At 32.7% G+C, this 14,862-nt stretch overlaps 1 protein-coding gene across 4 annotated transcripts in view; it reads left to right on the plus strand.

Moving 5' to 3' along the window:
• Window positions 1-7,529, plus strand: part of LOC126741517 (neuropathy target esterase sws) — a 38,889-nt gene extending 31,360 nt beyond the window's left edge. For 3 of the 4 annotated variants that reach the window (XM_050447947.1, XM_050447949.1, XM_050447948.1), the window contains 3 exons: window positions 6,503-6,750; window positions 6,804-6,906; window positions 7,214-7,529. In XM_050447947.1, coding sequence (XP_050303904.1) covers window positions 6,503-6,750; window positions 6,804-6,906; window positions 7,214-7,321 — 459 coding nt within the window. In that variant the 3' untranslated portion in view covers window positions 7,322-7,529. Of the gene's footprint in view, window positions 1-6,502; window positions 6,751-6,803; window positions 6,907-6,960; window positions 7,102-7,213 lie in introns of all 4 variants that reach the window. The other variant, XR_007662203.1, reaches the window with a different exon arrangement.
• The last annotated feature ends 7,333 nt before the right edge of the window (window positions 7,530-14,862 follow it).

Below are 14,862 nucleotides of genomic sequence, written 5' to 3' on the forward strand. Positions count from 1 at the left end.
TGAAATATTCAGGAATGCGTTGATGACGTCTCAATTTTATGGGCTTGTTAATTACTCATACAGGGTGGCCATTTGAAAACGAAACAGAGCCTATTTTGGGTCCCTCAGAACATTTGCGAAAAAATCCTCTCCGGACCCGTCAATTTTTGATTCAAGGGGGAACCATTTTTTTGCTAGTTTCGCCCCCCTGAGGGCAAGGCCCTAGCGGGGGTAACAAGGGCCCCCAAAATTTGAAATGGAACGGGGAGTCGAGTGATACCTTATTTTGAAGGTATTTTTATGTGGATTTTAACCCTAAAGTTTTAAATCGTTACTATTTGCCTAGTCGATACAGGGGCTAATAAAAGTTACAAAAAAATGTTAAAAAGTATAATTTTAAATAAAGGGCTTAAAGATAAAATCAATCAAGTAAATGTTCAAAATGTTGTCCTTCGACTTCCATACAATAATACAGATTTTGTTCAAACCTTTCCCGTACATTTTGCAAAATTTCTGGGGTGATTTAACGACATTCATCAATTATTCTTTGTCGCAAATGGTCTAGCGATGTTGGTTGACTAGCATAACTTTTAGTTTTTAAATGGCCCCATAAAAAAAAATCTAACGGGCTTATGTCCGGGGAACGAGAAGGCCATTCAATAGCTCCTCTTCTTCCAATCCATTGTCTTGGAAACGTTTGGTCCAAATATTGACGAACCCTTGCAGCATAGTGGGGTGGCGCCCCATCTTGCTGAAATACTAGACGATTTTCCAAGTACTCGTTATTTTCTAGTATCTCCACTAATGCTGGATGAATTGTATTTTCTAATAACTCCAGGTACATCTCTCCTGTTAAATTGCCAGGTAAAAAAAAGGGGCCTACGATATGTTTACCAAAAATGCCAGCCCAAACATTTAATTTTTCAGGATGTTGTGTATGCATCTTACGAAATATTCTGTGATTTGAATCAGACTAATAGCGACAGTTGTGACGATTTACAGTACCGTTTAGGAAAAAGGAGCATTCGTCAGAAAAACATACATTAAATAGAAAGTGTGGATCATTGGCGGCTTGTTCAAATATAGTTTCACAAAATTGTACTCGCCTATCAAAATCGTCTTCGTTTAGTTCTTGTAAGGGATGCATTTTGTACGGATGAAACTTGTTTTTTTTTTAATATCTTCTGAATGCTGCTTCTCTTAATACCAGACACGGTTGATAAATTCCTTGTGCTCAGTGTAGGATCTTGCACTAAAATAGCTACTTCTGAAGCTTCATTCACCACTGGATTATCCATTTCGCGCTTTTTATTAGCCACAGACCCAGTTTCCCTAAATTTTTGAACCAATTCCAAAATGTACTTGCGATGGACCTGTCGATTAGGGTGTTGTAGTGTGTTAAAGAGCTAGGCAGTTCTATTAGCATTTTCATTGTTCGCAAAGAAAAGAGAAATTATTTCAACTCTTTCAGCAAGTGAATAAACCATTATCACACTCAATGTTGTAACTAACTAACTTTAAAGAGCTATTTGTTTGACACACTATGATCTGACAGTAGTAATTGACAACCACTATTAAACTTCAAAATGTTGCTATAATAACAGTCTCAACAATAACCAAGAGTTCCCTTGCAGAATTGTCATAGATACCTACGGGTATTAAAAAAAAATAACAGAAAGTACGGTTTACAATGTAGGAGAACAAAATTTTTTGTATTTATTTAACTGCTAAATTTACAAGCATTTTTTTTCATAAAAAATGTTGACATGTTTTTGTAACTTTTATTAGCCCCTGTATCGACTAGGCAAATAGTAACGATTTAAAACTTTAGGGCTATAATCCACATAAAAACTTCAAAATAAGGTATCACTCGACCCCCCGTTCCATTTAAAATTTTGGAGGCCCTTGTCACCTCCACTAGGGCTTTGCCCTCAGGGGGGCGAAACTAGCAAAAAAATGGTTCTCCTTTGAATCAAAAATTGACGGGTCCGAGGATTTTTTCGCAAATGTTCTGAGGGACCCAAAATAGACTCTGTTTCGTTTTCAAATGGCCACCCTGTATATGTATTACCAAAATTAAATTTTTACATGCATATTATACAAACATTTTTATGTTTACTATTGTAATTATATTAGGTACCTAGAAAACCTAATTTCTCTATGTACCATAATAACTATATACTAAGAGTTTAACAATAAAAACTAACTGGATAAATGTTAAAATAAGATATAGTTGTGTACCATTTGCTCAAACTCATAACAAAACTTAATTAGCTTGATAATTGAATTAAAAAAAGTAATTTTGATCATTTTTTTTGCTTTTATCTTTCCTTGATTTTTTGGAGGAAATCGGTAATGAAGTAAACGAAAACCGAAAAGTTACTAGTTAACTTATAGTTTTCAGTTAATATTTTCTTCGATTTCCCTTTGCAGCTTTTCTGGAATTTCTTATTTTTACTGATTTTCGCTACCTTTAAAAAAAAATCAACTTCCTGGAAATATTGATTGATTTCTCGCAGGGAGGTGATAAAAATTAACCAAAAGAGCTTTATAATCAATTGTTGCTTTATGGTTCCTGGAGAAAATAAGTGTAGAGAACGAAAGCGATTTCCAATTAATAAACTGAGAGTTTCCAGTTTAAATGTGCGTAATTTTTGATTTTCCGTGTATATTCTTCGGTTTCCATTAACTTTTTCAGTTTTCTTATATTTCTTTAAGATCCTTATTTTGTGTTATTCTAGTATTAACTGCTTGAAATTATTTATTTCTTGCAGGTAATTGACTTGGAAAAGAAAAAAAAATTCTCAAACTGGTGATGATGACTTCTTCTTTGATTCCTATTCTGGTACCCTTAATTATTTCCAGTTTTCTTTGAAGTATTAATTAATTTATTACAGGCAATTAAAGTCCCAACTACAACTTAGGGTTTTCAGTTTTAATATAGAATTTCTGACCCATTCACGTGTTTTCTCTTAATTTTATAATTTTCTCCAGTTTTCCTTAGATTTGCATGAGTTTTGTATTTATATCACTTAGAAAAGAAAAAATGCTTGAAATGAATAATTGATTTTCTTTTCTGAGTTTTTATTTTTTTTAGATTCCCTTTAGTTCCCTTATGTTTCCAGCTACCTGGAAGAAATAGAAAAAAACCTCAATTGCCTTGGATTATTGATTGATTTCTTACAGGAAGCTAAAGTTATATTTTAGTACATATATTCGGTACTCCTTCATATGCGTTCTTTCACTCCATTTTTTTCACAATTTCAAAGTATTTTATCCAGTTTGGATCTATTGATTTTATTGAGATTTTTATTATCAATCATTTCAACTATATGAAAGGAATAAAGAAACTTCAACTGCCTGGAATTATTGATTAATATCTTACAAGCAGGTGAGGTCCCAACTACATGGGGTTTCCAGTTTTAATATGGAACCTTTTGACTCGTTTTCTTGTAATTTTAGTTTTTGTTGGATTTGCTGGAGTTTTATATATTTCATGACTCGAACTATTTGAAAGGAACATTTTTTTATTTTTTTTTTCAAGTTTTTTTAATTAGAGGAAATAATTGAAGAAAGTAAAGTAAAAGAAAGCCTGGGCAAACATTTCCATTTTTGTCTTTTTTATGATATTGTACCTTGCATTTATTTTATTACCCTTAATACCTTCCAGTTTTCTTGGATTTCTTTAAGATTCTTATTTTGTGTTATTCTAGTATTAACTGCTTGAAATTATTGATTTCTTACAGGCAATTTTTTCTGAGTTTTTATTTTTTCAGATTTGTGATTCTGATTTTCTTAATCATTTCCGGTTTTCTTGAGTTCCCTTATGTTTCCAACTACCTGGAAGAAATAGAAAAAAACCTCAACTACCTGGAATTATTGATTGATTCTCTTATGTTTCCAACTACCTGGAAGAAATAGAAAAAAACCTCAACTGCCTGGAATTATTGATTGATTTCTTACAGGAAGTCGAGGTTATATTTTAATACATATATTCGGTACTCCTTCCTATGCACTCTAAAGTTTTTAGGTTGGTAGTACTATTGGGAATCTGTAAGTTTCCTTCAACAATAAACCTGGTAGAGAATGTAATTTTGGATTGTCTTTAAAGGTTTTAATGCAGTTTCGTAAGAACTTCTTCATACTAATATAGCATATCTCAGTAAAGACTCTACAAGAGCTTTGTAAACACATATCAAAAGTTGTTCGTTTAGAATTTCCCTAATCATATAAAATTTCCGAATTAATTTTCTAATGTTATTAGTTAATCTTAACACATGTTGTTTCCACTTGAGGTTCTGGTCGATGATTACTCCTCAATATTTAGCAAATTGTACATCCCGTATTTCATTCTCAAATCCATTTACCTGGATGCTATTAAAATTAGGACGATTGGCATTTGTTAGGGAGAAAGCTATGTGGTTGATTTTGTCAACATTTAATGTAATAATCTTAAACCTAAAGATGTTTTTTCACGCACCTCTTCCCAAGTTTCACCCACAAAAATGGCCACAGTATCGTCAGAATAAGAAACCACCATACCATTTTCCAATAAGATATCTGTTAATAAATTTATATAGACTAAGAAAAGTAATAGCTCAAGAACTGTACCCTGTGGTATTCATTGATTTGTCATCTGTTTTCGGCCCACCATTCACAATAATTGGTAACCAAATATTGTGAATTAGAAGTGGTGTTTTGTGAGTAAATTGATTAATTTCTTAAAACTATTTCCTTCTAGCCAACATTGCAACATTTTTATTTATTGTTCATCTCGAATTGTTTTACAATATTTGTTAAAAAAAATTAATTTAACATTTATGTATTTAAATGATAATATGCATGAGTTTCAACAGGGATTCTTTACTTACTGTGTCATTTTTTGACTTTTTTTGTCTATCAACTAGCTTGCTTGTTACATTTGTTTTGTATCTTTTTTGTATGATTTTTTGATAATTTTCTGTTGTAGTAGTTGTGTCACTTAAGAGGATACTTACCTTTAGTAAGTAATTTGTTTTATTCATCAAAACCGTTGTATTGCCTTCATCAACAGTTGTTACTAATAAGTTAAGGGGGTTTTTGAAAAATAATTTTTTTGTTATTTTAACGGATTTATGAAGTATGCGTCGTTTGATTTTTCATTTAAAGGGTTCGTTCTTCGGAATCCGATATTTTTAACTAAATATACTCTACATCAATTCAGGTCGATATCTATAGGTCTTTCAGAGTTAAAAAATTTTGATGGCAAGGTAAATTATACTAATCACCCAAACCCAAGAAATTCTCTGCAGATATGACCAGTTTATCTACAAAACGTCACTTATAATCTATGGTCAATTTCTATTTCTTACAGGCAGAAAAGTAAATTATAAAAGATCCCTAATTACCTGGAAGAAGTAGACAATAATGTTAATAAACAATATTTTCCTTTTGCAATTATTCGAAAAAAAAAAAATTTGTAACGTAGTCAAGCCTTAAACCTCAGCCTTGGCTTTCATAGGTATTGTAACCAAGGCTTAGTACTAGGCTAAGCTTGAACCTTAAAAATACAACTATCTGGAATATAATTTTTAATTTTTCCCAGGCAATTGAAGAATGCATTAAATCAGATCTTAATTGCATTGAGGCATTTGATTAATCTTTAATAATGAAAGAAAATACATGGTCAAGTCTTAAGACTTTCATTGGATCTTAAACCATGCAACCAAAGCCTAGTAGGCTAGAGGCTTGAACTTTACTTGGAATATATTTTTTTATTTCTTCCAGGCTGTTGAAGAATTCATTAAATCAATTCTTAATTACATTGTAGAATTGAGCATCAACGTAATTATTTTTAATAATAAAAGAAACAACATGGTCAAGCCTTAAGCCTTGGCTTTCATACTTACATTTCATACAGGTATTTCAAACCATGCAACCAAGAACTATTAGACCAGAGGCTTGAAGAGAAAAAATAAAAACCCCAGGTCTCAGTTTCAAAACATCCTTTATATATGTCCCGAAGGTTACATGTTTCGCTAATAAAGCATCATCAGACCTTACAAACTAGATGACCTGCTTAGTACTAAGTAGTGTAGTAGTACTGAGTACTGCTTATAGTACTTAGTACTAAGCAGGTCATCTAGTTTTGAGACCGATACTTGGAGTTTTTATTTTTTCTCTACCTACGTACGTCTCATTGAGATAATGGACGAATTCTTTCAATTAAACGTTGAATTTAAAAAAAACAACTTCCTGGGATATTTTTAAAATTTTTTTCCAGGCAATTGCAATTAACCTGATCTAAATTGCCTGGAAAGAATGAGTAAAAAAGGTTCATTTATTTTCATATTTAAACAAAAAAACACGGTCAAGCCTTAAATTTTATGAGGCTTTGGCTTTTATAGTTATTTGAGCCAGGCAATTAAGTCTTACTAGTCTAGAGGCTTGACTTTACCAACTTACGGATAACCAATTTCCTGTATCCTCTTTAGCGAAAAAACACCCAATATAGCCCTATTTTTATACGCTCCAACATCCTTAGGAAGTGAAAAACAGCGATTACTGCGACTACATCCGTCCCCCGATCGACAAATACAAAACCCTACAGTTCGGCAGTTTCGACGAGATCAGAGAAGTCGGTTACCAATACGGCAAGACTTACCTGGAAGGTCTCAGTAAATCCGGCAATCTGCCCACTTTTAGGAGCAGCGAGAAGTTCAATAATAAATTGGAGCACCAGTCGCAGTACACTTTTACCGATTTGGCGCAAATGGTGTGCAAAGTATCTCGGTAAGATTGGGTGTAAAAAATTTTTTAATAAAAGTAACATTGTGTGTTTATAGGCCTTATGAAGAAGATTCTTCGAGTTCGGGCCAATCGGACAGCGAGGATGAAGACGAGGGTAGAGGGGGCTACGCCTCAGAGCCCACCGGGGGGTTTTCAAACGTGAGTTCTACATTGTAACGAAAAAAGATTAATTTTTAATTTTTCTTTGTTTAGCCTTATGGTCGTCAGATGAGCTGGCACGGTCACACTATAGAGGACTTGTTAGCTCACATGTAGCCTATTTCTTTACGTTGCTATCTCTTTCTAACACACGCAGCTATAAATATAAATATTAACCTATCTCTCTGATATTCGGTAATTATTTTTGAGTTTTTTTTTTCTGTCCAGTGTTTATTTTGCTTTGTGTTGAGTGTCTTTCAAGTTCTCAATAATGCACGTTTTGATTGAGACAGTGTGTCATTTTCAGGGAACAATGGATGAGAAACGCATGCGTCGCGCCGGTGGCTCCCTCTCTTTGTCCGAAAACGAGTTGGCGTCTGATGTGGAATTCGACCTGAAACCTCTTGGCTCCTAGTAAAATGTCTCAAGAAGAAGAAGAAGAAAAAAAAAACAATAATTTCGTGTGATGTCATAGTATGTTTTAGTCATTTTTAACGCTGCCAAAAATATTATTTAATTTAGGGGATTAATTAATTAATTAATTGTGTGAATGATCGAACTATTATAAGTAATTTGAAGTTTTGTAAGTGATATTAGGGAGTAAAGAAGTGTTTATTAATTGATACGGTGTTTCTTTTCTATTGGGCAAGATATGAAGATTTTTTAGGATATTTTCAAAATTACGTGAGGGTCCTTAATAAGTTTTCAGTCAAGGGTGTGGCCTTTTAGGACGAACATTTTAAGGTATTAACGATTTTTGTAATTCAAAGACTTTTAAAATTTGAGGCATTTTTGTAAACCAACGGGTTTGAAGTTTCAAGGAAGAACAACAAATATTTACAACTGTAAACGCATTTCGTAGTTCTACATTTCTGCAACCATTCAAGATATTTTGTAGAAAAATCGTTGGGTACAATCGAAGACAATGATGGATTTCAAAGTGCGAAAGTTTGTAATAAATATACCAATTTAAAAGAATATGTATGTATATAATTATTGCGATTACTTGGGGTGATTTTATCATATCAACTAAGTCCCCAGTTTTTTTTTTTGTAAGTTTTTACATTTTTTAATATATTTTCGAAATTACTTGAGATCCCTTAATAAGTTCCCAGTCAAAAGTGTGTCTTATTAGGGCGAACATTTTAAGTTATTAACGATTTTTGTACCTCAAAAACTTTTAAAATTAGACGTATTTTTGTAAACATGTTAAACTTCACACACTCTTGTTACCACATCTCCACAACCATCAGATATTATTAAAAAAAAAGGTCTGATGATGGATTTGACGTACGAAACAAGTTGAAGCTGAAATAATAAAATCCTTCAACTGCCTGGGATCAATGAATAATTACACTGCACAACAAATCGAAGGTTATTTTATGTTGACTGAAATATTTTTATTGTTGTTTACTAATTCGAGGCATCTGATTTCGAATCTGTCGTCAGTTTTACTCTAACAGCTCGAGTTGTTTAGATATAGCTACGTTCTTCTCATTTATCTTTATTTTTGGTTTTTTATCTATTATAGTCGCGTTTTAGATAAATTATTGTAATTTTCATCATGACTTCGCTAAGAAGGGTCTGCATTAACGATCCGAATTGTTTTTGTTATATTTGTGGTGAATATGTTTTTCAAAAATTTCGATTGAATATGTCAGACTTTGTGAAACGAGCGTATTTAGAGTGTTTTGGTTTTCCTTTGGAAACAGATAACAAGTGCTGGGTGCCCAATATTGTGTGCAAAATTTGTGTTGAAGAATTACGTTTATGGGCCACTAAGAAGAGACTCTCTTTTAAATTCCAATCCCCAATGATTTGGCGTAAACCTTTAAATCATCACGATGACTGCTATTTTTGCGTTGTTAATATAAAAGGAATCAACAAGACGAACCGCTCCAAATGGATTTACCCCACATCAACATCAGCTGTGAGGCCTGTAAGGAGCTCAAAAGATACATCTTTACCATTACCATCTACATCTACAGAAAGTTCTGATGAATTGAATGAACTGAGTAGCATGAGCGATGACGAGTTTGTTCCAGAAAATCTCTTTGAACCAAAACCATTCGATCAAAGTGCACTTGATGATTTAATTAGAGACCTTGGACTATCCAAAACTTCGTCTGAATTATTGGCCTCCAGATTAAAAGAGAGAAATCTTTTAACTAAAGAAACTAAAGTTTCTTATTACCGCACTCGAGAAAAAGACTTACTTCCCTTTTTCGCTGAGGAGGATAATTTTGTATTTTGTACTAATATTTCTGGGTTAATGACTGCCATGGGCTTGCAGAAATATGAACCAATCGATTGGCGTTTATTTATTGACTCGTCAAAACGGAGTTTGAAGTGTGTACTATTGCACAACGGAAATATACTAGGCTCCATACCAATAGCACATTCAACTAAAGTTAAGGAAGAATACCCCACAATAGCACTGGTCATGAACAAAATCAAATATAACGATCATAAATGGGTGATTTGCGTTGATCTTAAGATGGTGAACTTTTTTTTAGGACAACAAGGAGGCTACACTAAATATCCTTGTTTTATGTGTTTATGGGATAGTAGAGCAAAATCAGAACATTGGTCAAAAAAAGAATGGCCCTCTAGGGAAGCACTACTTCCAGGTAGTCTTAATGTTATAAATGAACCTCTAGTGCCACGAGATCGTATCATATTGCCACCCCTGCACATTAAACTAGGTTTAATGAAGCAATATGTTAAGGCATTAAATAAAGATGGTGAATGTTTCAAATATATTTCAAGGAAATTTCCAAGTCTAAGTTCAGAAAAACTCAAGGCAGGTATATTTGATGGTCCACAAATTCGCAAGTTGGTAAACGATCCTAATTTCACCAGCTCAATGTCAGAAATTGAGAAGAATGCATGGGATTCCTTTGTTTGGGTTATCCAAAATTTCTTAGGTAATAGGAAGGGTGATGATTACATTGCGCACGTCGAAGAGATGTTGTCACACTTCCAGCGACTTGGATGTAACATGAGCATCAAAGTGCACTTCCTACACAGCCATTTACACCATTTTCCTGAAAATCTCGGTGACATGAGTGAAGAACAGGGTGAACGATTCCACCAAGATCTTCGAACCATGGAGGAACGATTTCAGGGTCGCTGGGATGCACATATGTTGGCCGATTTTTGCTGGAGTATTCAGAGTAGCAGTTCATTTAAAACTAGTAGAAAATCATATAAAAGAAAATTCCTGAGTGTATAGTTCTTGTAATTAAAAATGTTTGTACGTTGAGTGTATTTTTAATTCCCAAAAAATACTCCCTCCTTTTAACTCAAAAACTAGAGCTGACACATATAAACTGATGACATTATTTAATATCAGCATTAAAAATAAGCCTAGAATCATAAAAATATTCCATGCAACATACATGCTGTTGGGCGGTGTTATCAACTGCTAAAAAAATGTAACAAAATAAAGTTTCACAAGCACTAAAGATATTTTAAAATCTTTCGGTTCAATCAAGAACAATGTGTGATGTTGCATTTGATAGACGAAACGTTGTAATAACTATTATGTAAAATACATTCACATAAGTTCCTTGAGAGGGTCAACTAACCATTAAATTCGTTTAATAAAAGTGACTGGTGGTCCCCTTTTTTAACATTTTTTCGATCGATTAATAAGATTCCAGTCAAAGGTGTGTCTTATTAGGGCGAACATTTTAAGGTATTAAAGATTTTTGTACTTCAAAAACTTTTGAAGTGACAGGCATTTTTGTAAAGCAACGAAATTGAATTTTTCAGAAAACACATTACACTTTATAGTGTTTCTTACCATATTTTCGCAACCATTTCAAAAGAAAGGGCTGATGATGGATTTGACGTACGAAACCAGTTAAAGATGAACTAAGAAAATCCTTCAACTGCCTGGAAGAAAGTAATAAATATATATTGAGGTAACTTTTTTTTTCTAGGCAGTAAAAAACGAAACGTTTTAATAGTTATGCGAATTTTAAAAGAAAATAGAGTACAGGTATTCCCTGGGGTGATTTTAGAATATCACTTAGAAAACTTACTTAGATAAAGGGATTTTGGTGGTCAACAGTTTTTTTTTAATAAAATTTAATTTTTTTGGGATATTTTCGAAATTACTCGAGACTCCGTAACAATTTTCCAGTCAAAGATGTGTCCTCTCAGAGCGAACATTTTAAGGTATTAACGATTTTTGCACCTAAAATACTTCGGAGCTTACAAGCATTTTTGTAAACCAACGAATTTCAACTTTTCAACAATTAACATAACAGGAACATATTAAGCTTCACACGCGTTTTTTACCATATCTCTGCAACCATTAAAGATATTCTTAAGATCTTTCGGTCTATTCAAAAGAAAGGTCTGATGATAGATTTGACGTACGAAACTAGTTGAAGATAAATTAAGAAAATACATAAACTGCCTGGCATAAATCAAAAATTATTATTATTATTACTTTCCGTAAAACAAAAAAAAAATCCGCAAGTACTAAAGAGATTTTAAAATCTTTATGTCCAATCAAAAGCAATGTCTGATGATGGATTTGATATACGAAACGTTGTAATAACTAAGCAAAATTAATTTACAGGGGGTTACTTGGGGTGGTTTTATCATATGAACTGAAAAATTTGCTTAATAAAAGTGACTTTGGTGGTCCCAAGTTTTTACATTTTTTTTGAATATTTTCGAAATTACTTGAGATTGATGAATAAGATTCCAGTCAAAGGTGTGTTCCTTCAGGGCGAACAATTTAAGGTATTAACGATTTTTGTACCTCAAAAACTTTTAAAGTTACAGGCATTTTTGTAAACTAACGAATTTGAATTTTTCAGAAAACACATTAAACTTCACAGTGTTTATTACCATATTTCCACAATCCTTAGAGATATTGTTAAAAATCTTTCGGTCTATTCGAAAGAAAGGTCTGATGATGGATTTGACGTGCGAAACCAGTAAGAAAATCCTTCAACTGCCTGGAAGAAAGTAATAAACTATATCGAGGTAACTTTTTATTTTTTCCAGGCAGTAAAAATCAAAGCGTTATAATAGTTATGCCAATTTAAAAAGAAAATATAGTACAGGTATTCCCTGGGGTGATTTTAGAATATCACTTAGAAAACTTATAATACTTATATAAAGGGATTTTGATGGTCTCCAGTTTTTTTTTATAAAATTTACATGTTTTTGGGATATTTTCGAACAACAATTTTCCAGTCAAAGATGTTTCCTCTAAGAGCGAACATTTTAAGGTATTAACGATTTTTGCACCTAAAATACTTCGGAACTTCAGGTTTGTCCCTTCAGGGCGCACAATTTAAGGTATTAACGATTTTTTTACCTAAAAAACTTTTGAAATTATAGGCGTTTTTGTAAATCAACAAATTTGAAGCTTTAAGGAAAAACGAAAAATATTTACAATTTTGAATGTATTTCTTGGCATATTTCTGTATAGTCTATTTAAAATGAATTCGAACAGCAAAAAAACCAAATCACAATGAATAAGCGGCATGTTCTTTATAAAGCATAGGCGTGCAAAAAATAGAGAGCTATTATTTCTTAAAATATTTTAAAAATCCATTAATTGGTTATATTTATTAAAATTTTAATGTAAAATTATAATAAATATAATAATTACATGTAAAATCGAAGGCTTAAGCCTAAAGCGGAGCTTAAATACCACGGTGCATATGGCCATAAATCACTCTATTTTAGGATAGTTGTTGCCTGTAATGTTACGCATGTTTTATTATTTAGCTAATATTTTATATACTTTTTTTAGTAGTTTTGTTATAACATAATGAACTTAAATTTGAATAGGTACCCTGTATAGATAAAAACTAGTTATATTCAGTAAAAGTAAGCGATGTACGGATGATGTAATTCAAATGATTTGTACGAGGATTTATAAACTTATTATATTTATTATTATTCATTATACTTAGCAATTAAAATGTTTATAAAAAAACTCAAAAATCACTGTTTGAATCTTCAGAACTGGAGTCCAAACTTGGATTTATAATAATGGGGTTAACATGAGGTAAAATACCATACTCATTCTCTTTTTCAATAACACTCCCAACACAATTCCTCCATATGTCTGTTTTATTAATTTCTTCTACAACTGCCCTTATAGTTTCTAATACGAAAGTAGTGTTAGTTGGAGATTGATTATATTTTCTAATTCGGTCCTTTAAAATAGCCCAAATCATCTCTATGGGATTAAAAATACAGTAGTACGGCGGTAGACGTAATACGGCGTGGCCATTTGCCTCGCAGAGTTTATCGATAACGTATTTTTTTTTAAAATGTAAATTTTTTTATAGATTCTAATAAAATTTTCTTTGTGCCTTTTTGTGGAATGCTCATATTTTTGCTTTCCATACATTTAAGAATTTCATCCTTTTTTGTGGAATTATTTGGGATTTTTTTATGTAAACGCGAATGGTACGACGCGTTGTCCATCACAATCACCGAGTTTTCAGGTAAATTGGGAATCAATTGCACAGCAAACCATTTTTCAAATAGATTGGCTGCCATGTCCTCATGGTAATCAGCCGACGAATCCTTTATATTTTTGGCCGACAACAACAACACATTGGGGATGAAGCCGTTATCACCACCTGCGTGTAAAATTATAACATGTTTACCGCGAGAACTTGGTCCACTTAGTGAGCACTTTTTAGTGTCGTCCACCCAACCATACTTAACGACATCATGAGTATCATACCAAGTTTCATCTAGGTAAACTATGTTCCTGTTTAATTGACGGTACTCCTTTATTTTTTCTAAATATTCCTGTCGCCATGTTACAATTCGAGGAGATTCCATAATAACCATCCTTTTATCTTTTAATATTTAAATCCACATTCGACTAATACACAACGTAATGTAGCAAGACTTTTATATTTGTAGTCGGGATAATCTGTTAGTAGCTTTCTTTGAATGTCTTCTAATGATGGAACTTTGTTTTCACTATAAAATTGATAAATAGATCGACGAATAACATTTTTGTCGCTATAATCAATTTTTCTTTTTCAAAGTTTTTTATCACATTTTTTTCGTTTTACAGAATGATCAATGACATTTCCTACTTTTATCACACTGTAAACGATGGTACGAGCCAGCTTAGTAAGCTCACAAGTTCTTGTTAAAATTTGATTTTGTGAGGCTTCAGGCATTTCATTTTTCAAGCAATTAAAAATATTTAATATTAGCCGCTGTGATTGAACATGTAGGTCTTTATTTAATAATTCGTTATGTTCCGGCCTTTCAGCTTCGTTATCTGACACATCAAAGGGTCTCCACAATGCCATCTTGGTTGTATAATTTACGAAAATTAACGACAAAAAAACGTATTTAGCAACAAAAACAGCAACAACACAGCAACAACAGAACCAAAAACAGCTTATAAAAAGAACTGCCAAAAACTACAAAATAAAGCGATAAAGAAACGACAATAAGGGAGCACACTTTTAAGTACCTGCCAAACAGATATTTAAATATAAAATAATAGAAATTAGAAATATCATCCCCAGCCGCCCGCACATGTAAAACCACGGCCCGTCCAACAATCAAACCCTCGAGCTCGACTTCGCAGTCTTTTTCCTCGTCTGTTACACGATATTGCGCTCTCATCGGCGTATCTCTCTCTGCCAAAAAATTAATCGTTGAACGGTCCGGAGCCTGGTGATTCCGTGGTCAGAAAGCCTAAAGTATACCAGGACGGCTCGCACATATTTTGTTTATTTTTTTTAGTACCTTGTTGTGGATTCTTGACCGTTCCCCAATTTTAGCGCCGTTCGAATTTTAAATAGACTATAACTATTCAAGATATTTTAAAGCCTTGTTTATTGATGAATTTAACATACAAAACTAGAAAACTCACTTAGTTGAACTGATTTTGGTGGTCCGTTTTTTTTTTTGTAACATTTTACATTCTTTGATATATTA

The sequence above is a fragment of the Anthonomus grandis genome, chromosome 10 (genome assembly GCF_022605725.1).
Source record: "Anthonomus grandis grandis chromosome 10, icAntGran1.3, whole genome shotgun sequence".
Taxonomy (NCBI): Eukaryota; Metazoa; Arthropoda; class Insecta; order Coleoptera; family Curculionidae; genus Anthonomus; species Anthonomus grandis.